Below are 24,609 nucleotides of genomic sequence, written 5' to 3'. Positions count from 1 at the left end.
CCCAAAAAAGTCAGCTGATGCTTTGCATTTCAAAAGAAAAGACATCAGGGGAAAAAAGGGAGGGAGGGAGCAGGATAGAGAGATGAATTTAAGCATCCATTGGCATTTTGACTTCTAGCACAGGGAGGACTTTCAGGTTTTTGCTTGAAACCTTTTCCTAAGGCAGCTTTATAACAGTTCTGTTAGGCAGGCCTCAAAACAATCGCATTATTATTATTATTGGGTAATCTTTGGTGAGATTCAGAGCCTTTGGGGTTGGTTGGTAGCTCAACAGCTTGAGTCCTAACCAAGGACCTAGGAACTGTTAAGGTAAGGTCGAAGGATATAAGCTGTTCCAAGTAGGGTGGTTTTTTGTAGAATCAGAATGTTCAAGTCCAGTAAATTTAGAATTTCCAAATAGCGAGGTAGCCCTCTAGCTATTGCTCCAAGGGCTCCAATTACAATTGGGACAACACATGATTTCTTTTTCCACAGTTGTTCAATCACAATTTGCAAGTCCTGGTACTTTGTGATTTTTTCTTGCTGTTTATCTTCAATTCGTGCATCACCAGGTATTGCAATGTCAATGAACCAGACTTTTTTTTCCCAACTATTGTTCTATCAGGTGTGTTATAGGGGCCTGTCAGTCTGGATTCTGAAGTCCCACAAGATCTTGACTTTCTCATTCTCTAAAACCTTCTCAACCTGATGGTCCCAGTGGTTTTTGCCATACTCAAATCCAAACCTTTGGCACAATTTCCAGTGAATAATCTTAGCAACACGGTCATGGCGTTGTAGGTAGTCAGTTTGTGAAATTTTGCTGCACCCGCTGATCAAGTGGTCGACTGTCTCATCTTTCTCATTACAGAGGCGACATTTGCTGTTGGTGGTAACACGTTGAATTTTTGCCTTCATGTAGTTTGTGGCTAACTTAACTTAACTTAACTTTATTCAATTTCTAGACCGCCCCTCTCTCAGAAGAGACTCGGGGCGGTGTACAGTCATATTAAAACAATAGAACAATAAATATACATAGTATAAATATAGAATAAATATAGGGCTGGAGGAGGTAGCAATAGTTCACTGTACAAATTTAGTTTAAGTTAGATTAAAATTCTAAAAATTTAAAATACATTAACCCTTAAAAACCATCCCAGATAAAAATATCCGCCAGGAGGTAAAAATGGAACTATAGATGGGCCAGGCCGGCTAATTGGAACAGGTGAGTCTTAAGTTTTTGTCGGAAGGAGCGGAAGTCAGTAGTAGTTCTAATATCGGGGGGGAGGTCATTCCAGAGGGTTGGGCCCATCACAGAGAAGGCTCTACTCCTAGGCGCCGCCCATTGGCATTGCTTGGTGGACGGCACCCGGAGGAGTCCCTCCCTGTGAGAGCGAATTGGTCGCAGGGATGTATGCGGTAGGATGCGATCCCGACAAGCTAAGGCTTGTTCTTGAGCTGCCAAAACAAAGCCTTCTGTTTCTTTTTTCAGTACTCCTGGTCTTAACCAGTTCCAAGTTAGTTTTTGGTCAGCTTTGCCTTCATTATTATTATTGTCATTGTTATTATTATTATTTACTTTATTCATCAAACATGAAACCCAGCCAACTGAACATTCAAAAATGCATTACAAATACCAGTGACTGGTGCTAATGGTTGATACAGGTTGTTGCCAGTGTCCTAGGTATCAACCAAGGACCTTCTTAAAATATACGATGTTCCGAGTAGCGCAGTTTTTTGAATAATAATAATAATTATCATCATCATCATCATCTATTCATTAAACATGAAACTCAGTCAACTGAACATTTAAAAATGTATCACAATTATCATTGACTGGCACTAATAGGTTGATACTAGTTGCTACTGCATCCTAGGTTTATTATTATTATTATACGATTGTATCACAGCGGCCAGTTGTTTCGCCGGATTTGGCATTGATTACTTGTCAGGCCCCACCCAGGGGCCTAGGACGTCGTAACGTATTTTCGTAATATACGTGCGGATCCAAGCAGTGCAGCTTTTTGCATTTGACTGATGGTGATTTTGTCAAGTTTTAACTGTTTTAAATGTAATTCCAGTGATTTTGGAATAGCACCCAGTGTGCCGATTACCACTGGAATTACCACTGCTGGTTTATGCCATAATCGTTGGATTTCAATTTTTAAGTCCTGGTATTTCGTGATTTTTTCATGTTCCTTCTCCTCGACCCTGCTATCACCTGGTATTGCGATGTCTATGATTGTAACCGTCTTTTTCTCAACCAGTGTGATGTCTGGTGTGTTATGCGCCAGTATTTTGTCCGTTTGTATACGAAAATCCCACAGGATCTTGACCATCTGATTTTCGGTGATTTTTTTCAGGCTTATGTACCCACCAGTTTGTTGTTGTTTTAATATTATAATTTTTGCACAAATTCCAGTGAATTTGTTGTTGCTTTGTTGTTGTTGTTGTTGTCATTGTTGTTGTTGTTATTATTATTATTATGTGGTTAATCTTTGGTGAGATTCACAGCCTTTGGGGCTGGTTGGTAGCTCAACAGCTCGAGTCCTAACCAAGGACCCAGGAACCATTAAGGTAATGTTGGAGGATATAAGCTGCCCCAAGTAGGGTATTATTATTATTATTATTATTATTATTATTATTATTATTATTATTATCATCATCATCATCATCATCATCATCATCATCATCATCATTTAGATGCTGGCTGGCTCCCAGGTATTCTGGGAGGCTTACGAACTATTTAAAACATGAAACCGTCAGAAGGGCCAGAGTAATGTGAAAAGAGAATGGGGCTGACTTAAAGCAGGAAAAGCCCCATGGAAGTTCTGATCCTCAACTCCAATTGATCATTATGGCCCATACCGGAACCGTCTTTCCAAATATCTGTCCATGATTAGCTAAAGTTCAGTTCAGCTAAAACATCCAATGATTGCAATTCGTTTGTGGGGTGGGCCGGACCCAATGGCAGGCAGCCACAATTCAGCTGCGCCAGTTGCTTCAACCCAATCCCCCTATGGTCAGCTGCTGGATTACGAGAACCTGAATTCATTTAATTAACCATGCTCAAGTCCATTAATTTCATAAACCATGCTGCCTACCAGTTAGGTTTTTTTTTTAAAAAAAAGTCTGCCAGCCTTTCAGCCTGCAACTGAAAGGAGTTAAAGCCAGAGGTCACCTTATCAACTCCGCAACTCTCTCAGGACTCCCTACTCTCTTCTTACTCGCTCCCTACTACCCTCTGCCCCTGGCAAGGACCAGTTTTAATTCATTGAATTAACGAGGGGGACTCGGAAGGTCCATCTTCCCTTGGGAAAGGGACCCAAATGCTTAAAGGAACCCAACCCAAGTGCAGGAAGGTCCACTTAGCAAGGGTGCCAATTCCGAAAGCGGTCCAGGCTCCAAGCGCCCGAAGCGGGAGGCACCGTGGACCACTTTGGGGGAAGCGAAAACCCTTAAGTTGGGGTAACTCCGACTAACTCTCGCCCCTGCCCAGCGGGGCTAAGCCGGCTAAGGGATTTCGGCTCTTCCTGGGTCAGCCTAACCAAGACCACGGCAGGCAGGCAGGCAGGCAGGCAGGCAGGCAGGCGGGCGGGCCGTGGAAGGCGAGTCGCGAACACCCGGGCCGTGGGATTGGGGATGGAGGGAAGGAGGGGGGGGCTGCGCCTGGCTGGCCGGCGGTGTCAGTCAAAGGCAACCTGCGCCAAACACGCCCCTTCGCAGCACCTTCGCGCCTCCCCGCAAGCCTTACACAAGACCCGGGCCAGAAGCGGCGGAGAGGCAAGGCAAGCAGGCAGGCAGGGCGCACCGCCAACCCAACGCTCGGTCTTTCGTCCGCCTCTGCAGCCTGGGCTCAGCTCTACCGCGCACGGGCGGGGCAGGGAACAATGAGCAGGGGCCGGAGGGTCTTGTTTTTTTCGCCACGCGATGGGAACCAACAGGCAGGAGGACACCCCCCCCTTTCCTCCCCAAATGAATCTACGAGGTCCCAGGATCAGAATGGGATAGGGTAGGGTAGGGTAGGGTGGGATAGGGTAGGATAGGGTAGGATAGGGTAGGATAGGATAGGGTAGGATAGGATAGAATATAAAGAAATAGGAACAGAATAGGATAGGATAGGAAACAGAATGGAATGGAATAGAATTCTTTTGGGCCAAGTGTGATTGGACATACAGGGAATTTGCCTTTGGTGCAGATGCTCTCAGTGTCCATAAAAAGACAAGAATCAGAAGGTGCAACACTTAAGGATAGCCGTAGGGCGCAAAGAGGCAAACAATCCATATTGATGTAAAGCGAAAGGATACAAGCAGATCCAATCTTGGAAGAGGAGCCAAACCTCTTGCCCCCCATCTCCTCTCCTTCCAAGCGCCTGGTGTCCCCCCCCCCCCTCTCTCTCTCGCCTCCCTTGCCAGGCTCGGCCGTCCCCCCCCCCTTCCTCCCCTCCCCACCCTCCGCTCACCAGGTAGGCGCCGACGGTGCCCTGGGCCAGCATCAGGACGCACTCGGACACCAGGAAGACCTGGATGCTGGCGAAGCGCGAGTCCTTCTTTTTCCGCTTCTTCGCGCGCTGCGCTTCGTCCCCCTGCAGCTCGCCGCTGCTGCCGCCGCTGCCTCCGCTGCCGCCGCCGCCGCTACCCATCGAGGAGCCGCGGGACTTCTTCGCCTGCATCCTCCGCCACCCCTGCCTCCTGCGCGGCGGGTCCCCGAGACTCCTGGCCGCCTCCCGGGAGAGCTTGGCCCCCGGACGCGGCGGCTCCAATCAAATGCCCCCAGCCGGCTGCCTCTGCTGCTGCTGCTGCCGCCGCCCCCGGCGCTCGCCTCCCTTCCTGCCGGCAGCTAGCGCTGCCATGGCCGGCTAACTCTTCGCACGCCTCTTTCCTCCGCCCGCTCCGAAGGCTCCCCCCTTCCCCCGCGCTTTCTCCTCCCCTCGCGTGCCCGCCGTGCCAGCTCCGGCTCCGCCGCCGCCGCCCGCTGCTGGATGGGCGCCAAGAGGCCGGGAGGGGCATCTCCGAGGAGGGAGGGGAGGGCGCCCGCTTGGCGAAGGGAGGCGGCCGCTCTCGGCCTCCTCCGGGAGGGGAGGGAGAGAAAAAGAGCCGGGGAGCGTCCTTGGGAGCAGCGCGAGGCAACGGGCTCGGTTGGTGGAGAGGAGAAGGCGAGCTCTGAGGCGGGCTTGGAGTGGTGGGGAAGGGGGCTGGCTGCCTTCCCACGAGGCTTTGTGCTTGTTGGGACCCTCAGCCCTCCCCTCACGGGAAGCTGACTCCTGGCCACGGTGGGTTGGGTTCACACGACCAAGAGAACTGGCTTTGGGTTTGGAAGAGAAGGAGTGGAATGGAATAGAATAAGGAATGGAATGGAATGGAATAGAATAAGGAATGGAATGGAATAAGGAATGGAATAGAATAGAATAAGGAATGGAATGGAATGGAATGGAATAGAATAGAATAGGGAATGGAATGGAATAGAATAGAATAAGGAATGGAATAGAAGAGAAGAGAATAAGGAATGGAATGGAACACAATGCAATGCAATGCAATACAATACAATACAATACAATACAATACAATTCTTTATTGGCCAAGTGTGATTGGACATATAAGGAATTTGTCTTTGGTGCGTATCTATCCAGTGGAGTCCCAGTGGAGGGTTCCTCCTTTGTCCTAAATGCCAAATCTCTGCCTGCCCTGTTGTGTGAACTGTTATCAGAGTACTTCCGGGGTAGGGTTTTTAAAAAATAAAAAATAAAAGTCAAGATGACAGCCTCAATGGTGCAATTGGAGCTTTCCAAATGACAACATATAAAAAATAGGTGGAGCTTTGTTTGTAGGGATGTGGGTGGCATTTTGACTTTTTAAAACCAGACCCCAGATATACCTCTGATTCCAGGGCTTTGCAGGCCTGATCCTTAAGGTGGACTTCGTACCTTAAACCCCAGTTCAGAGAACTAGGCTGGAGCATCTGGTGTAACTTCAGGCACTCTGAGAAAATGGATCCAAGTCTCTGTAACAGTAACACCTCAACTGGTGTAAAGGCTGCCCAACCAAGGATGGGAAGAGAGGGGGGAGGGGGAGGGAGAGAGAGATTGATAGATTGATATAGAGAAATATAAATAGATAGACAGAAAGATATAGATAGATATTTGATAGATGGATATAAAGGAAGAGAGAAATAGAGATAGATAGTAGGATGGATGGATGGATGGATGGATGGATGGATGGATGGATGGATGGATGGATGATAGAAATATGGATTGATGGATAGACAGACAGACATGACAGATGGATAGGTAGATGGATAGATGGATGGATGGATGGATGGATGGATGGATGCATAAAGAGAAAAAGATAATGGATAGAGAGATGGATGAGATGATGATTGCACACAGACAGATATGGTGGCTGGATGGATGGAGGGAGGATGGGTGGGATGGATGTATGGATAGATGAATGCTGGAGAGAACCTGGTAATGGGCAAGATGATACAACCAAAGGGGGAGGTGTTATTTATGTTGGCATCACAAGATATTTGAGGGCCCTCTAACTCATATGTTATGGTCATGTTCTTCCTTATAACCTTTTGGTAGTACTGTTATATAATATGTTGACAGACGAGAAAACTGGTTTTCAAAGATATGTCTGTATTCTACTCAATTATATAATGATACTTGGAATTTAATATGTTCAGAATAAAGATGGGTGTTTCCTGTTCTAACAATAGCCAAACGAGTAATCCTTGGGAGGTGGATAAAATAATTCCAGATATAAAGGATTGGATTTCAGGGATGTGTGATTAAGCAGTTTTGGAGAAAATTATATATTTGGTTAATCAGAAAAATGTCATATTACCTCTCCAATTGAGAAAACATTTTGAACAGGCTTGGTTCACCATTAAAAGCCTTTTTTTCCCCTTACAAAGCACAAAATCGGGTAAACTTGGGATATCGTTGTAATGAAAGGGTATTTTTTGTTTGTGTGTTCTTTTATGTATTTTTTTCTTTAACGTTTCTCTTTGGTTTGTGTGTAGGGTGAATTACCTTCATGTCTGTTTGAAAGTGAAATAATAACAGCATTTAGAGCAATAAAAAAATATTTGAAGGAAGGCTGTTTGGATGGGCTGTGGGCTGTGGATAGCTGTTTGGATGGGCTGTGGATAGAATTGATGCTTTCACATAACCTGGGGGATCCGTGGCTTGGAAACAGGACTTCTGAGGAGGACCTATGTGTGGTCAATGAACACAAGCAAACAAGAGCCAGTAGTGTGCAACCAATGTTAGAACATTTCCAGCTGAATTAGAGGAAACATTGTCTCCGAAATGAGTGAAATCATTCTTCTTCTTTACCCTGCACTGTAGTGACCACATCTGGAATGCTGCATGTAATTCTGGGTAGAACATCTCCACAAAAACATTGAATGATTGGAGAGGGTTCAAGGAGGGCAGCAAAAATACGGGGACTTGAGGACCTGTGGGGTCCTTGGTGCTCTCTGAGCTTGGTGGTTTTCTTGCAGACCAGGGATCAGCAACGTGCGGCTCTGGAGCCGCCTGTGGCTCTTTCATACCGGAGCCTGGCCGGAGCACTGGATACCGTTCCAGTACAGTACTCTGGAGGGCCCACCCGCCGCCCGAGCTCCTTACCTGTCTTTTAAGTCTTCGGCGCTTCTGCGCACTACGCATACAGCACCTGCGAGAAGCTCCGCTAAGCAGCTAGAGCATCACAGAGGCTCACGGAGGAGCTAAGACTCATGCGCGCATCCATGTGGACGCCGCCATACTGGTTGGAATGGGATCCAGAACCCACCACTGATCCAAATGTACGTCCCCTGGCCACGGGGATGCTGCAACGGTCATACTGTAAGGGTAAAAATGGACATGCCGCTTTTTTCAGTGCATTGTAACTTTGAAAAGTCACTAACTGAACTGTTGCAAGTCGAGGACTACCTGTATTCGAAATAGGCCCAAGAATAAAGCTGAATTGCAAAGATTTCTTCTGGGCTGCAATCTCTCATTAGACGGCAATCGGTTGGGCCCCGAGCTGTTCTGTGCAGGGGCCTTTTTGCCTCTGCTCTGTAGCCTTCTGTCCTGCAAAAATGGCAGCCTTGTCCCAGAGTGACTTGTAAACAAACCCCAGCCCTGGTGCACACCCTCTGCTCCCTCCCGGCAAGAAACGTGCGGGAAAAGTTGGCAAAAATCTTCCTGGGCTTCAGACCATCATCTTTTCCACTGCAGCTGCTTTTTTCTTTTTCTTTTTTCTTTTCCAAGGGACTATATTTTAAACCCCAGCAGCTGTCCGGGGACGCTTGGCCTACAAGTCACTCCCAGAAGACACAAGCTCTTTAACTCTTTCTCCCCCTGGACCTGAAGAGCAACAAAGTCTTCTTCTGTGTCACACCTGAGCAATTGCTAACATTGCCTTTCACCTTGATTTGGGTATCTGATTAAGAACAAATATTGTGGTGCCTGGTATAATCACCCCTAGTCTCCTTCTCCTTTTCCTCCTACTTCTCCTGCTCCTGCTTCTCCTGTCTCCTCTTCCTTCTTCTCCTCCTGCTCCTCCTTTTCCCCCTGCTCCTGCTCCTCCTGTCTCCTCTTCCTTCCTTCTCCTACTCCTTCTCCTTCTCTTCCTCCTCCTCTTCCTCCTGTGCCTGCTCCTCCTGTCTCTTCTTCCTTCTCCTCCTCCTTTTCTTCTTCCTCCGCCTCCTTCTCTTTCCCTTCTCCTTTTCCTGCTCCTCCTGTCTCCTCTTCCTTCCTTCTCCTAATCCTTCTCCTTCTCTTTCTCCTTCTCTTTCTCCTTCTCTTCCTCCTCTGTGTGTGTGTGTGTGTGTGTGTGTGTGTGGTTATGTTCCAGCATAACTCTGGAATGCCTCAACCAAATTTCAACCAAACTTGGTACACAGATGACTTACTCTCTGGAGAAAAATACTGTGGGGGAAAGACACCCCTAGAACCCCTCAGGGTGTTCATAAAACCCACATCACCTGATTACCGAATTAGGTTATGGACCTGATGACGTGTGTTGTGTGAATACAGTCAAGATGTGCAAAGTGCAACCAGGCACAGATGACAGGAATCTGACATCAATGGAAGCTGAGTAACTTCAAGAGGTGCTAAATCTCCTCGTTTCCTCCCCCCCCCCAAGAACCTTCTTCAATGCCAGATCCTTCTGACGAGTAACTGTCAGAATCCTAGCAAGCCTGGATTCTTATTTTTTCAATGATGCAAAGAGCACCAGGTCAGGGGGGGGAAAGCATTTAAAATACTTTAAAGATGGGTTTAAAGGAATTTTGAACAGGTTGTGTAGATATAGAACATTAGATGACATGGACACATCATACTTGGTAAAGAACCATTTGTCTGAAGTGGTGTAGGGTTTTCTACTTTAGCAGGGGGTTGGTCTAGAACAGTGGTTCCCAACATGAGGTCCACGCCCCACAGGGGGGCAATTTGATTTTTAATGGGGCTAATTTGAACCTTATTTAAACCAAGTTAATGGCCTTTTAGGCTTCCTCCGTGTGAGTAGAGTTCACTTTTTGAGTAAAGTAAGAATTATATGTCACGGGGAGGGGGGGACATCAGGATTTTAGAGATGCTTAGGTGGGGCATAGCTTAAAAAAAGGTCGGCAACCATTGGACTAGAAGACCTCCAAGGTCCCTTCCAACTCTGTTATTCTATTCTATTCTCAATTGTCCATAACGAGTTTTCCCATGGTTAGTTGGCCATGGCAAGTTGGCTGCGATGTGTTGGCTGTGGCAAGTTCTCCCATTCCTGCCAAAGTGTGGGAATAACACTAGGAAGAAGAAGAAGGAGAAGGAGAAGGAGAAGGAGAATAGATGTAGAACAGGTTGGGACTTCAACTAGACAGGTTCATGTGAAATGCTCAGTCAGAAATGGGCATGTTTCTATGAGCGTGAGATAGAAGAACCAGATTGTTCCTATTTTATTCCACAAATGAAAGTTAAAATCATGGGTTGATGGGCCGGCGAAGGCAGCCAACAACCCACCGTTCCTTCTCTTTTAAAATGTGTGTCCTTGAAATGATGTGGGGTGATCTCATTACCTATTAACTGCACAAACTAGGGCATGTCCATAGGCGAAGGAGCACACAGTGCGAGGGACTTTCTGAACTTTTTTTCTTTTTTGCTTAAAAGCTTCATTTCACAGGCTGAACTCATTTAGATTGTTCTGATCTGCAGCTTAGTGGGGAAATTAATTTTTGAATTACTGTTAATTGTCCCTTATTTAATCATCATTTGTCAGCTAAATTATAGCTTTCCTACCATTATTAGTTCTTTCTTTTCTTTTCCTTTATAAATAGTAGGGTTGCGCATACTTCAGAAATGATTCAGAATAGATGCTTTGAAATGTGCCCAAGTGTGTAAGAGCACAGGTTTTTAAAAAAGTCCCAGATGAAACTCATTAAAATAGCTGTGTTGTAGGTGTGTCCCTTCCCCACAGGCTTCTATAAAAAGAGATGCAGTGGCTTTAAAAAAGGAGCTTTGCACATGATCTTGTACATTCAAAAGCACCTGTCCTGAAAGAGACCCCGAAGAGATCCTCAAAAATGAAGCCCAGTTACTTTAGTATCTCTTCCAAGAAATTGGTGGGAGATAGATAAAATGATGAGGTGTGCAAAAACAGCACACCTTGTTGAGAAGGGATTGGCATGGCTTTTGAAAACCCAACTTTCTAATGTGTTGGGAGTTCTTTGAAGGTCACTCAACACACAGATAGAGGTGACTAGTTGACATTGTAGACCTGGATTTTCAAAAATAAAATGATAACATCTCTCAGGTAAGCCTCTTGGGTAAGCACTCAGGGGAGAACAATTGTAGCAAAGTCCCAACAGTGCTTTTTCAAGCGGCAACTGGACTTTCTGGCAAGTCACACACATACACGTGTGTGTGTGTGTGTGTGTGTGTGTGTATGAGTTAGACTCATCTAACTCTTCTAACCATCTCAGGGGGACGCAGTGGCTCACTGGCTAAGACGCTGAGCTTGTCGGTCAGAAAGTTTGGCAGTTTGGCAGTTCAAATCCCTAGCGCCGCGTAGTGGAGTGAGCTCCCATTACTTGTCCCAGGTTCTATCAACCTAGCAGTTCGAAAGCGTGTAAAAATGCAAGTAGAAAAATAGGAACCACCTTTGGTGGGAAGGTAACAGCGCTCCGTGCGCCTTTGGCATTTAGTCATGCCAGCCACATGACCACGGAGACGTCTTTGGACAGCGCTGACTCTTCGGCTTTGAAACAGAGATGAGCACTGCCCCCTAGAGTCGGGAACGACTAGCACATATGTGCAAGGGGAAATTTTACCTTTTCCCTTTAAAATGTTTCATTCTTCTAAGAGAGGAGTCGGTGCTAACTTTCTACACTGCAGGGAGAATGAGTGGATGGAGACAAAGCATCTCCCTACACTGGCAGGAATGTTAGCAGTGTGTGCCTAATAAATAAGATATCTCCTTTCTTTTCAGCCACTCTTGTTGCAACAGTTACCTTGCCTGTCCCCTTTTGTTGTTATTTCTGAATTCCTGAAAAGAAAAGAATGGCCCAACTTCACCAGAAATAGTTACCTGGGAATAGAGAGAGAACATCCAGATTTAATTTCCTCCCCTGCTGTGCTCTGATGAATGGATTTTCATTACAAACAATAGACAGTCATCAGCCTCTCAGTTCAGCAAATGAATTTGGGCTTTTGAAAAGAAACTAGTAGGAGAAAAAAAATAGCATCAAAATAGAAGAGCTCCATGGGTGCTGGACTGTTACAGGGATGCTGAGAAGCAAAATGCCTGGAAATTCATTTGAAATAACCATCCTTGGCAGGAACCAAGAATAAATGTGCACATTGCAGAATGGAGCTCCCTTCCCTTATCCAATCTGATAAACCATCAAACTATGGATGAAAACAGCAAAGATCTTTAAGCATAGAACATTTCCTTCCTTCCTTCCTCTTGCTCCCCCCCTTCATACCTCTTTCCTCACTTCCTTCTCTTCTTTCCTCTGTTCCCATCCCTTCTCTCCTTCCTTCCTTCCTTCCTTCCTTCCTTCCTTCCTTCCTTCCTTCCTTCCTTCCTTCTTTCCTCATTGGAAATATATTATGTAAAGGACTCAAAACCCTCTCTCTTCATCAGAAGTACAGGCATCCGAGTATGAGAAAGAATGGAACCAAATCTGATAGGAGACAGAACCCAGCAAAAGAAAAATTGGGCAAAACAAAGGTAAGCTAGACCATCCTGAAGCTACAGAGATTAATAAATAATAATCAGATTTTTTTCCCCAGTGTGTCTTTATGGGAAGAAGAATGGGACAATCACCAAAAGGCTGCCAATTCCAATTCTTTTTGAATCCCCCTTCAGCTCATGTCACCCAGCATATAACCACAGAGATGTCTTCGGGCAGTCCTGGCTCTTCGGCTTTGAAACCAAGATGAGCACCGCCCCCTAGAGTCGGGAACTACTAGCACATACGTGCGAGGGGAATCTTTACCTTTAACCCAGACTAAGATCTATCCAGATGTCCACAAACAAGCCTCCAATGAAGATTGGCAACCAATACATGAGGTTTAACTTTCTCATCAGCTTGGCGACTCATTTCTGCAGGAAAAATCATGTCCTCCAAATGACCAAATCCCCTCAAAAGAAAAAAGATCCACAGAGGACCAAGCCCCCACAAGCAAGCTTGAAACTCATCCATCTTCTCTCACTGCTGCCTCTCAGCAGCTTCCGTTGGGACTGAATCCCCACCCAATGCGAAAGAAGGAGAAAAACAAAGGCAATGAAAAAGGCAGCTGGTGCTATTCATAATAGCCACTGATAGCTTTTTCCCTCCATGAGTTTGGCTTAATCTTCTACTAGTGGCATCTAAGCCTATTAATATAATATGTTCCTTCTGTTTCTCAGCCTGCATGCTTATCAGATGACCCCAAATCGCACAGTTATAACAGAGCAAGGATGCTATCCTATCTTCTTTCTTTACACTTGTTTTCATTTCTCAGTTATGTCCTTAAATTTAGTTCAGAAGCCCTGGTGATGCAGTAAGAATGCAGTATTTGCGGACAAACTCTGCCCGCAACCAGGAGTTCGATCCTGACTGGCTCAAGCCTTCCATTATTCCGAGCTGGATAAAACGAGGACCCAGATTGTTGAGGGCAATAGGCTGTAAAATAAACTGGATGAACTTTCTTTCATGAACCGCTCATGGATTTGAGCTAGCAACAGCTGTCAGGCCTGTAGTTATGTTCCTTTTAGGATCTTTGGCCTGCCACACTTTCTTATAATTTCATATGTCTTTCATTAGTGTAGTAATTGGGAGGGGGGAATAGAAAGGAGTAGGATTGTGGAATGTATTGTTGTCATTCTTTTATAGAAGCTCAAGGTCATCTTTTGTCTCTGCAACTCGACACCTGACCGGAAGCAGAGGGGTGTAGATGCCAGCGTGGAAGATGATTATTGGAACATGTGATGGATTATGGGGTGTGGGGATAAGATCATGAACTTTCAACTGGGTGGAATTCCAGGAAGAAGATCAGAGTTGGAATTCCACAGTACGTTGCCAACATGCCTGTATGATTAAATTGGAACTTTAAGGATGATTCTGCCTTGGTCTCTGATTGATTTCATGCATGGTATTTGGAACGCTGACAACAGCAATAGCTAGTTGAGGAAAATGCTAGAATGAAGGGGTGGGGGGAAAACGTGCGCTACTAAAATCTTCTCAACCAAGTGGAAAGGATGCCCAGCATGTTGTCAGGGATGCAAGTAACACCTCTAACAAAAGAAGACTCCAAGGATTGAGTTTCCTCAAAGTTCCATTTTATGAGACATGTCATATTGGCACATCTGGGAAAACCCGAATCTGAAAGCTCCCCGGTTTTCCCCACCCAAATGAAAGTCCAAGTCCCTGCCCAGCATCCACATGTCCATCCCATGGCCCAATCAGGCACCATCCCAAATGGAGATCCCTCCCAGTCACCCCACTCCATGTCCAGGGCAAGATGTCCTTGACTCTCTGAGAAAGGAATGTTATTTAGACTCTGTATCTCCCATACTCCATATAATCCCCCCTCCCATTTTCCCACAGTATTAAGTGTGGCAGGCCTGATGGCCCAGTGCAAAAGATGGCTTCCAGGCCTGACAACATGTCACAAGAGTCAATCTGCTCCTCATCTTAGTGAAGTAACAATGATCGTTTATTTCTCATCTGACACCCTTGCAAGAGAAGCATTCTATTTTCCTCTAAAACGGGTATTTTTTGGTGAGGACAAAATGAATTTCCGTTTGTCTAGAATCAAAGGACATAAGGGAGAAAATAATTATTTTCATGTCTTATTTAGATCCCCGGTTAGCCTTGAAGTTCACTCTCAGCCTAATCTACTTGAGAGACGGAATAATAAAGCACTACGGAGTGGAATATACTGTACGTCCAAGTGCTATTGCTAGCTTAAATCTGTGAGTGGTTCTTCAAAGGAACTTCATCCAGAACGTTGACCATGTTAGCTGCTTTGGGGAATATGCAAAACACAACAGTTCGTCTTTCTCTTAGTTGTGGAGACCAGAAATCTGCATGGCACTTCACTCTTCACCACCCTATGTAACAGCTTGTTGTTAGTTGCAAAGTCATGTCCAACCCATCACGACCCCATGGACAATGTTCCTCCAGGCCTTCCTGTCCTCTTACCATCCCCTGGAGTCAATTTAAGCTCACGCCGGCTGCTTCGGTGACTCCATCCAGCCACCTCATTCTCTGTCGTCCCCTTCTTCTGCTCCACCTCCCCTATTGAAGCAGAAGACCTTCAAGACCTTCATTCATCTCTTGTATCCTGATAAAACGGTGAAAAAAAGTACAACCAAGAAAAACATTGTGTGGCATGTCATTACCACAGTGAACAGTCACAATTCTGTATAAACTTACCAATATTTTTGGCACCTGTAAGCCAAGAAGATAATAATGTTGAAGCAAGCGATGAGAAATAGCAAAGCTATGAAATTCTAATGATCTCGTATGATGTATTATTATGTGACACATCGTATTAGATAAATATTAGATATTTTTTTGGGTAGCTTTATTGTTTTGTATCATCCACCTCCAGATTGTTTTCTTGGCTTACAGGTGTTAAGAGATATTGGAAAAAGGATCTGTCACTTAAAGCGATGCCCCGTAAAGATGTAAGGATAATAGCTCTACCTTGTATGAATAAGGATGGGCTGATTTACATATTTATTGGATACCTTTTAGCACAATTGTTGTTTTGTGATTCAGTTCAAAGTAATTTCTCGGGAAGGCAAATGATGGACAATGTACTTTCAGAATCACATCAGTCGACCTGACTGTTTTGCAGCATCCCGGAATCTGCCAGGTGGTTCCTCCAGTTCATTGGTCCATGAAGGTGAGGACGGCCATCCTTCGTCCCCATCATTATGCATTCAAGAACCCTCCTGAATTTTTGAATTCAGCAATCATGGTTAGCTGAAGTGGGGTACTCAAGAAAAATAAACACCTCTGGAAGTCTGAGCCAGCATTTTGAAATAAGAAGCAAGCAAAAAAGCCCAAAACAAGAGCAGTTATTAAAGGCAGCAGCCATTGAGGGGTGGGATTCAGCCAGTTCGGACTGGTTCGGGCAAACCGGATATTAATTTTAATCTAGTTCGCTGAACTAATAGTTGCAAGGACTAACTGACCCCGCCCACCCCACCTCGCCCCTCCCAGGAGTCTCCACGCAGCCTGTTTTGGATGCCAGGTAAGTTCAGGGCCCGCGTGGAGGCTCTGGTAGGGCGAAAAACAGAGCTATTGGAAGTCCGGAAATGAGCTCGTTTCTGGCCTCGAGAGCAGTGGTGGGTTCCTACCAGTTCGGACTGGTTCAGCCAAACTGATAGTGGTATGGCAGCCTGGGTCGCTGGAACTGGTTCCTCAGTCTCTTCTGCCATTGCTGGCATGTTTCTACGCATGTGCAGAACAGTTTTCAGTCAACTATGCATGCGCAGAAATGTGTGGCATGTGCAAGCAGTGCAAGCGCAAAATGCCTTGTCAGCGAACCAGTAGTAAACCAGTTAGGAACCCACCACTGCTACAGAGGGCCTCTGGAGCACAGGAAGGATGTGTTTTACCCTCCCGGAGGCTCGAGGAAAGACTCCGGAGTCTGGGGAGGGTGAAAAACAGGCTAGCGGAAGTCCAGAAACAAGTCTGTTTCCAGTCTCCAGAGAACATCTGGAGCCCAGGGGAGGCCGTTTTCACCCTTCTGGAGACTCAAGGAAAGCTTCCGGAGCCTGAGGAGGGAGAAAACCTCTCCCCACCAGCTGTGGTGCAGGAAGCTGTCGTGGCCACACACACCCATGGCCACACACACCCATTACTACCCAGTAATTGGGCAGAGAACCGGTTGCTAAAAAATTTCAATCCCACCCCTGCAACCATTATCTGGAAACAAGCACACAGTGGACATATTTCAAGAAGGAATGGGGAGAAGAAGTAGAAACTTAAGGAATGAGAAAGACAGCTGGAGAAAAAAAGCCAAAAGAAAAGGAAAAAAATCAACTACATCATGTACATATTTCAAGGTGGTATGTGTAAGCTGCCGGTAAAATCAAAAGCTGCTGCCTTATAACCTTTTCTCCTTTCTTTCTCTCTCTCTCTCTCTATCCTTTTCTCTCTTTCTTTCTTTTTCTTTCTTTCTCTTTCTTTCATCGTCTGCTATTTTTACTTTTTTGACTTTTTTCAAACTTGTATCATTTTATTCTTTTAAAATATTTAGTAAAAATGAAAGAGAAGGTGGTGGAGAGAGAGAGAGAGAGAGAGAGAGAGAGAGAGAGAGAGAGGAAGTCATGGCAATTAATCACTTAGCATTGTGCACAATGAGATTCTCTCCAGCAGCATGAATGATAAAGGCTCAAAAAAGCAAAACAGCAAGACAAATGTTTCTTTTCCAGAGAAAAACCTTCTCATACTTTTATACTGGGCTTGGCCAGCCCTAGTAACAAGGGAGGTGAGGGTGAGTGAGATTGAGAGACCACCAACTGTTTTTTAAATTATTTTTAGAACTCAGTGTTGACATATTCATTGCAAGATGGTGTTGTTGTTCAGTGGCTATATCATATCTGTCTTTTCACAGCCCCATGGACCATAGCACTCCAGGCTCCCCTGTCCTCCACTCTCTGCCAGAGTCTGCCCAAATTCATGCTCATCGCACCAATGACACTATCTTACTATCTCCTCCTCTGCCGTCCTTGGAGTTGCTTGCAAGCAGTTGATTAAAGCATGCGAATGGGTTTACCTACATAGCACAATCCAAGGCTGACTATCAATATCACACTGCTTTAGCTCTCACACCTTCTACACGCACCTACCTCACAACTCTTATGTTGTCGAAGTTCATACAGAAGGAAGATCTCTCTTTCCAGGAAATCTTTAATTTGTTTTGGTCTAGGATACTCATAGTCTCCCAGGTGATACAGATTAACAGAGTTGGAAGGGACCTTATAGGACATCTAGTCCAACCCCCTGCCCAAGCAGGCCCTGCACCATTTTTGACAGATGGCAGTCCAGTCTCTTCTTCAAAGCTTCCAGTGATGAGGCAACTTCTGTTCCATTGGTTGATTGTTCTCACTGTCAGAACATTTATCCTCATGTCCAGGTTGAATCTCTTCTTGTTCAGTTTCCATCCATTATTGAGCTACATAGTGAACAATGGTTAAGTCTGTCCATGTATTGTGCAGTTAATTAGGCAGCAGCTTAATCAAGGAACTACCAAGAAGAAAACAACACTCCCACCTAGACTGACGGGGCAAGCTACTTCCATATAAACAGAGAACAAACCCCACTCCCTTCTAGCACTGATGATGTTATCTAGATGGGTAATGAAATGTCTACAAGAAATCCACCATGCTCAGAGAGCCCCAGGTAGAGGTAAAGGTTCCCCTCGCACATATGTGCTAGCCGTTCCTGACTCTAGGGGACGATGCTCATCTCCGTTTCAAAGGCAAAGAGCCAGTGTTGTCTGAAAACGTCTCCGTGGTCATGTGGCCTGCATGACTAAATGCCGAAGGCGCACGGAACACTGTTACCTTCCCACCAAAGATGGTTTCTATTTTTTCTACTTGCATTTTTACATGCTTTCGAACTGCTAGGTTGGCAGAAACTGGGACAAGTAACGGGAGCTCACTCTGTTACACGGCGCTGGGGATTCGAACCGCCGTTCTGCCGACCTTTCTGATCGACAAGCTCAGCGTCTTGGCCACTGAGCCACCGCGTCCCTCCAGAAAGCCCCAAGGATCCCTCAATTCAACCCTGAGCTATAAATATTTGCTTCTATTGGAGATCTAACCTTCCTCGTGTTTTATAACCTCTCTCTTCTCCTTTCCCATGCAATGCTGAAGTAGAATCAGTGAATTCTATACTGGAACAGTAGCTGCAGTGCTCCCTGCTCTTTATGAAACTCTCTTTGCCCCAAGCAGGAGCATTGACAGGATTGTCCTTTGCAGCAAGGAGCTGTTTTCTCCCCTGGATAATGAATGCCATTATGAATTGGTGCCCACAGAAATTATTCTTTTTGTCAGCTTCCTGGGCATTGTATTGCAAGAGACAATTTATCTTTTTGCCTTTTCAGCATGTTCTCAAGCTTGTAATTTCAGTTCAATTAGGTTCCACGGAGAAAGTAGGAGATACCACGATGGCAGTGCATCACTTTTAAACGGCAGAGAAGGGGAAGGATTAACCCAGCCAGCCTCCTTTCGTGAATGTCACTTTCTATTTCTCTTTTGGGCTTGCAAGAAGAGTGAAAATACCATTGCTAAAGAAAAATGCACTTCAGAGCCGGACAAATTGAGAAAATGAGGCTGGAGATTCGTCTTACACGAAACCATCACATTCTACTTAATCTAGTTTCTCTTTCTCCCAGAAATGCTGACTTTTTTATATATTCCAATTGTTTGATGTATTCCTAGTTTTCATGGCTGGATGATTCATAAAATCGATGGCTACAAATATTGATACCCTAACCCAGTGGTGGGCAACCTTTTTTTTCAACTGAGCCAAATCTCGCCAAAACCACGATTGAAATTTACTTTGAGAGCCACATTTTTAAAACCGAAAATACATAGGATGGTACACTGTTTTTAGTTTCAATAAGTTTTTATTGAGAATATTCTGCATGCAAGTATCCACATAGGTCGGGAGGATACAAATAACACAACTAATAAAACAAAAACTTTAGAACGATATTATTTATCGATAACGTTAAATTCCGTAAAATTTGCCTTACAATGTAGAGAAAATTACATCCTGACATTGACTGACAAAGTCACAACCACTAATGTGAACATTGGCCTTGCATTTCCTTGGATAGTTTGAGTAAGTCAGGTTTGTATGTTGTTGTTTTTAATTTCATCTCTCTCTCCCACTTTCTTTCTTTTTTTCTTTTTCTTTCTCTCTCTCTCTCTGGCTCTTTGTCTCTCTCTCCCTCCCTCCCCCATCTCTGTCACTCTGTGTGTGTGTGTCTGTCTGTCTCTCACTCACTCTGTGTGTGTGTGTGTCTGTCTCTGTCTCTCCCTCTGTCTCTCTCCCCTCCCTTCCTCTCTCTCTGTCACTCTGTGTATGTGGGTGTGTCTGTCTCTCACTCATTCACTTAATCACTCACTCTGTGTGTGTCTCTCTGTCTGTCTATCTTTCTCTCCCTCCCTCCCCCTCTCTGTCTCTCTCTGTCTCTGTGTGTGTGTGTGTGTGTCTGTCAGTCTCTCTCTGATTCCCTCCCTCACTCCCTCTCTCTGTTCCTCTCTCTGTCTGTCTTTCTCACTCACACACACACACACACACACACACACACTGTGGTCACCTTGTTGAGTGTTCCAATCACATTTGAAACACTCAACAACTGGCCTGCATTTATGGTATTTTGCAGCATTCTGCAGTCATAGGACCAAAATTGGTTGTCACTCGCCCGGGCTTTTGCAGAAGCTTCCCTCCGAAGCCCGAGAGGAGGGAGGGGAGCGGGCACCCGGCACACAGAAGAGCCGCATTAAAGGGTGTAAAGAGCCGCATGTGGCTCCCGAGCCACGGGTTGCCCACCACTGCCCTAACCAAAATATAATCAAGCCAAATCAAAGTTCAACCCTATGGTAACTGTCACAGGTGACACGCTAATGCCAACAGGTGAGGACAGGAAATTGGTCCTACTTTCTCAAACGGCTGTAGCTTTAGACCTCACCCTGTTGTAATTACTTCTCCCTACTCACCATAAATCCCAATGGGATCCAAAGTTCACGATTCCCCAGCATCCGGTCCCTAATTTGCTTTTATGACTAGCTTCCAAAATGCCCTGTGTTGTGTTCATTAGGCAAAGAGATTGTGAAGGAAGAGACAGGAAAAAATGAAAGTATGTTCTTGTATTATCTTTCTGAGAAGAGAACAGTTGACAATATTTTCCAGCTCTGTTTCAGAACCATTCCACATTCCGATGCACTGGAGGAGGCCAGGATAGTGTGTCAGTCAGCATGGGCAACACACCTATCTGTGCCACCTATCTATAGAACCAGTTTGGTCTAGTGGTTAAAGCACCGGGTGAGGAACAGGCAGACTGTGAGTTCAAGTTCTGCCTTAGCCATGAAAGACAGCTGAGTGGCCTTGGGCCAGTCACTCCTCTTTCAGTGCAATCACCTCACAGAGTAGTGGTTGTGGGAGGAAACAGGAGGAGGAAGGTGTGTTGGTTATGTTCGCCACCTTGAGTTATTTGTAAAAATAATAAAGGCAGGATGGATGGGTGGGTGGATAGGTGGATGGACGGATGGACGGACAGATAGATAGAGAAACAGACACAGATAGATAAATAGATAGATAGATAGGTAGGTAGGGAGAGAGAGAGAGAGAGAGAGAGAGAGAGAGAGAGAGAGATGATAGACAGAGATATATAAATAAATAAAAAATCTTGGTGATTCTCTAATGGGATAAGTATTTAGAGAGATGGGTAGGCTTTGTCAGTCAGTTACTCCATAATTATCTCAGTTTAGAAAAGTTTGAATGATGGCATTAGCTGCAGAAGGAGGAGAAACTCATGGGATGCTGGATTACTAGCCTCGAGCATAATTCTACAGAGTTCTTCTCATGTCACGTTTCCCACATGGAGTAAGATTCCTCATTCCATAAGAATCCATAAGGACATAACATCCATATGGTTCTGTCCATGTCCAACATGGAAGTCTTGTTTACAAAGTCTAACTGACAGAAATATCCAAATTCAAGGATATGAATTTCAAGGAATCGAAACTTATTTATTTATCTCAATCTACCAGAACATTTCTCTGATCCCCACCCACACATGTCCACTCCCATTTCCTCCATCCGGACTCTACCACGTTAATGATTTATTTTATTGGGTTTTTTTTTCTCTCCAGGGACAACCCGTAACTTTCTTTGGAACGCAATCTCTAACATGCTCCCGGGTCCTCCGAACCTCAGAGTTACTACCCTGAGCAAAGTCAGTTTATCTTGTGTCAGTTAAAAATAACACCATTCCCTTTCTGGCCTTCCAGAGTGTGATTCATGAGCGGGAAGGCAACCTTTTCAGTAGATCATCTGCTTGATGATCTAGGATTTCTTTGCAACACAGAGCAGCTCCCTTCTCCTCGTCAGACTGAACTTTCAGAAGAAAAATCGAAGTTGCCAGAATCTTATTGCCTTCTTTTGCTTTGAAAATAGAAAAAAAGAAGAATAGAATAGAGAATAAAATGTACAATAGAATGTAGAATAAAATGTACAATAGAATGTAGAATATAAGATATAAAACAAAATTAAACATGGATTGGAATGAAATGGAATAGAATAGAAAGGAATGTAGAATAGAATGTAAGATATAGAACAAAATAGAACATGGACTGGAATGGACTGGACTGGACTGGAATGGAATAGAATAGAATAGAATAGAATAGAATAGAATAGAATGTAGAATAAAATGCAGAATAAAATGCAGAATAAAATGCAGAATAGAGTAGAATGTAAGATATGGAAGAAAATAGAACATGGAATAGAATGGAGTGGAGTGGAGTGGAATGGAATGGAAACGAATAGAATATAAAATGTAGAACAAAATAGAACATAGAATGGAGTGGAGTGGAGTAGAATAGAATAGAATAGAATAAAATGTACAATAGAATAGAATATAAGATATAAAGCAAAATAGAACATGGATTGGAATGAAATGGAATAGAATAGAATAGAATAGGAATGTAGAATAGAATGTAAGATATAGAACAAAATGGAACATGGAATGGAATGGAATGGAGTGGAGTGGAGTGGAATGGAATGGAATAGGATAGGATAGGATAGGATAGAATAGAATAGAATAGAATAGAATAGAATAGAATAGAATAGAATAGAACAGTGATGGCGAACCTATGGCACACGTGCCACAGGTGGCACGTGGAGCCATTTGTCAGGGCACGTGAGGTGCTACCCTGTCAGCTGGCCAGTGCGCATATGTGCGCTGGCCAGCTGAGTTCACCCTTTTTTAAAGCCATTTTTCGCCCTCCTCAGGCTCCAGAGGCTTTATAGGCGCCTGGGGAGGGCGAAAAGAGCCCCCCCCCAGAGGCCCTCCGGAGGCTTCAGGGACCGTCCGGAGGCTTCCCTGAATCCTTCGGAACACTTAAAATGACCCTCCGAGCAGACCGGAAGTGACTTACATGCGAAAAAAGCATGTAAAAATGGGGGGTCGCGCCTGTAGTGCATGCATGCGTACTGGGGGGGGGGATGCATTGTATTATGGGTGCGGCACACCTGCTCACGACCCCCCTGCGCTCCCCCCACTTGTGGCACGCGAGCCAAAAATGGTTCGCCATCGCTGGAATAGAATATAAAATGTAGAACAAAATAGAACATAGAATGGAGTAGAGTAGAATAGAATGAAATAGAATAAAATGTAGAATAAAATGTAGAATAAAATGTAGAATAAAATGTAGAATAAAATGTAGAATAGAATAGACTATAAAATACAGAACAAAATAGAACATGGAATGGAATAGAAATAGAAATAGAAGGGACCTTGAAGGTCTTCTAGTCCAACCCCCTACTGGAAACCCTACACCACTTCAGACAAATGGTTATGCAACATCTTCTTAAAAACGTCCAGTGTTGGAGCATTTGGAATAATCAAGCTCAGAGACCGCCAAGATCCTAGGGACTTTGTTTAGGGTTTAGAAGGAGACATTTGGTGTTGTCAAAACGTCTTTTGAGGACTTCTGGGAAGGCATGGCAATTATCCAAAGGCAAAACACAATCATTTATTTTTAAGAACCAGAGAAAATGCACGATGCTTGGGGGTGATACTACAACAGCTGGGCTCCTTCGGTGTCATTGGGTATGGCTGTCCTAACTCTGTGATGTTTAAATTATTGTTTATATGATTTTGGGCTTTCATGCTTTTATACTGTAACTGGACAATCTTCATACATTTGGATTTCTTGTTCACATTACCCTTGGGTGTTAATTGGGCATACTGGGTGTCTTCTCCAGGTCAACTGGTTTGGGAGGATGACCTTGCTAATCTGTCCCCTCTACAAAACGGACCTCTCCCCCCCCCCCCCAAAAGCGCTGATTCTGGGTCCCTTCCACTAATCTCCTTTTAGATAAAAGTATCCTTTATAAAGCCTCAAGGTCTCTTTCCTGGAACAATCTTATCTATACTTTTAAGATGTTGTAATGAAGCCAGCTGGACCTTACATTCTCCACCAGATTTGAGAGCTGAGAGAGGGGGGTAGGGGGAGGGAAAGAGAGGGAGAGGAGGAGGGAGGGAGAGAGAAGGAGGGAGGGGGGGAGAGATGCCCATGTAGATGTATGTATGTATGCATGTATGCAAGCATGCATGCATGGTATTTGGACATACCAGGTGCTTTGACAAAAGAAAAAAACACTATACATATACACACACACACAATTGCACACATACACATATTCTCTCTCTCTCCCTCTCTCTCTCCCTCTCCCTCTCTCTCTCCCTCTCCCTCTCTCCCTCCCTCTCCCTCTCTCTCTCTCTCTCTCTCTCTCTCTCTCCCCTCTCTCTCCCTCTCCCTCCCCGCTCTCTCTCCATATAGCAGGAACTGACTATATAATCATTGGATAAAAACCTAAGATATAAAGTCACAAATATGCCCTACAACTTACAATTGGGGTAAAATATATACCTATACATATACAAATATAAATGCACACACACACACATACATCCCAATTGTAAGTTACAGGACATATTCACTAATTTATATCTTAGGTTTTACCCATGATTACTTTTATCTTCTTTGAAATTAAAACAGATGAAAGAGACTGTGCTGCTATCAGGCAGCTATCAGCCTGCTTCAGAAGGCCTTGAGATAAGCTTCCATAAACCCTTCTTTAGGTATGAAATACACTCTTCCAAAAATACCCTTGGGTCCCTGCCTTCGCTAAAGAGATTTAAAGCCAACACCCAGGCCAGTTTTATCAAGTTACTCAAAGTCTCGCTTTCCTTAACTCAGTAAAAAATAAAAATAAATCAGGGATCACATTGAAAAGCTCGGGTCATCAGGACAAACGCTGAAAATGCCATCGCCTGCCACCCTCCAGGGCATCTGTCATTGTTGTTAATATGGATAAGTCATCTTGATTTCATGCAAGCGTTTGGTTCCAGCACGC

General features: G+C 44.6%; 3 protein-coding genes across 3 annotated transcripts in view; 1 reads left to right on the top strand and 2 right to left on the bottom strand.

Annotated features, from left to right (window-relative positions):
• SLCO3A1 (solute carrier organic anion transporter family member 3A1) overlaps positions 1-4,835 on the bottom strand; it is a 134,864-nt gene extending 130,029 nt beyond the window's left edge. The window contains exon 1 of the mRNA XM_081964542.1: positions 4,439-4,835. Coding sequence (XP_081820668.1) covers positions 4,439-4,648 — 210 coding nt within the window. The 5' untranslated portion in view covers positions 4,649-4,835. The remainder of the gene's footprint in view (positions 1-4,438) is intronic.
• Positions 4,836-11,061: 6,226 nt separating this feature from the next.
• Positions 11,062-24,609, top strand: part of RASL12 (RAS like family 12) — a 326,560-nt gene continuing 313,012 nt past the window's right edge. The window contains exon 1 of the mRNA XM_081964548.1: positions 11,062-11,078. The gene's annotated coding sequence lies outside the window, so the exon portion shown is untranslated. The remainder of the gene's footprint in view (positions 11,079-24,609) is intronic.
• The window catches only part of SV2B (synaptic vesicle glycoprotein 2B), a 135,906-nt gene continuing 132,824 nt past the window's right edge, over positions 21,528-24,609 (bottom strand). The window contains exon 13 of the mRNA XM_081965100.1: positions 21,528-21,633. Coding sequence (XP_081821226.1) covers positions 21,618-21,633 — 16 coding nt within the window. The 3' untranslated portion in view covers positions 21,528-21,617. The remainder of the gene's footprint in view (positions 21,634-24,609) is intronic.

This window comes from Natrix helvetica (genome assembly GCF_964273705.1).
Source record: "Natrix helvetica genome assembly, chromosome: 12".
NCBI classification, from domain to species: Eukaryota; Metazoa; Chordata; class Lepidosauria; order Squamata; family Natricidae; genus Natrix; species Natrix helvetica.
The sequence above is the reverse complement of the archived record's forward strand: the minus strand, read 5'-3'. Positions and strand labels throughout refer to the sequence as shown.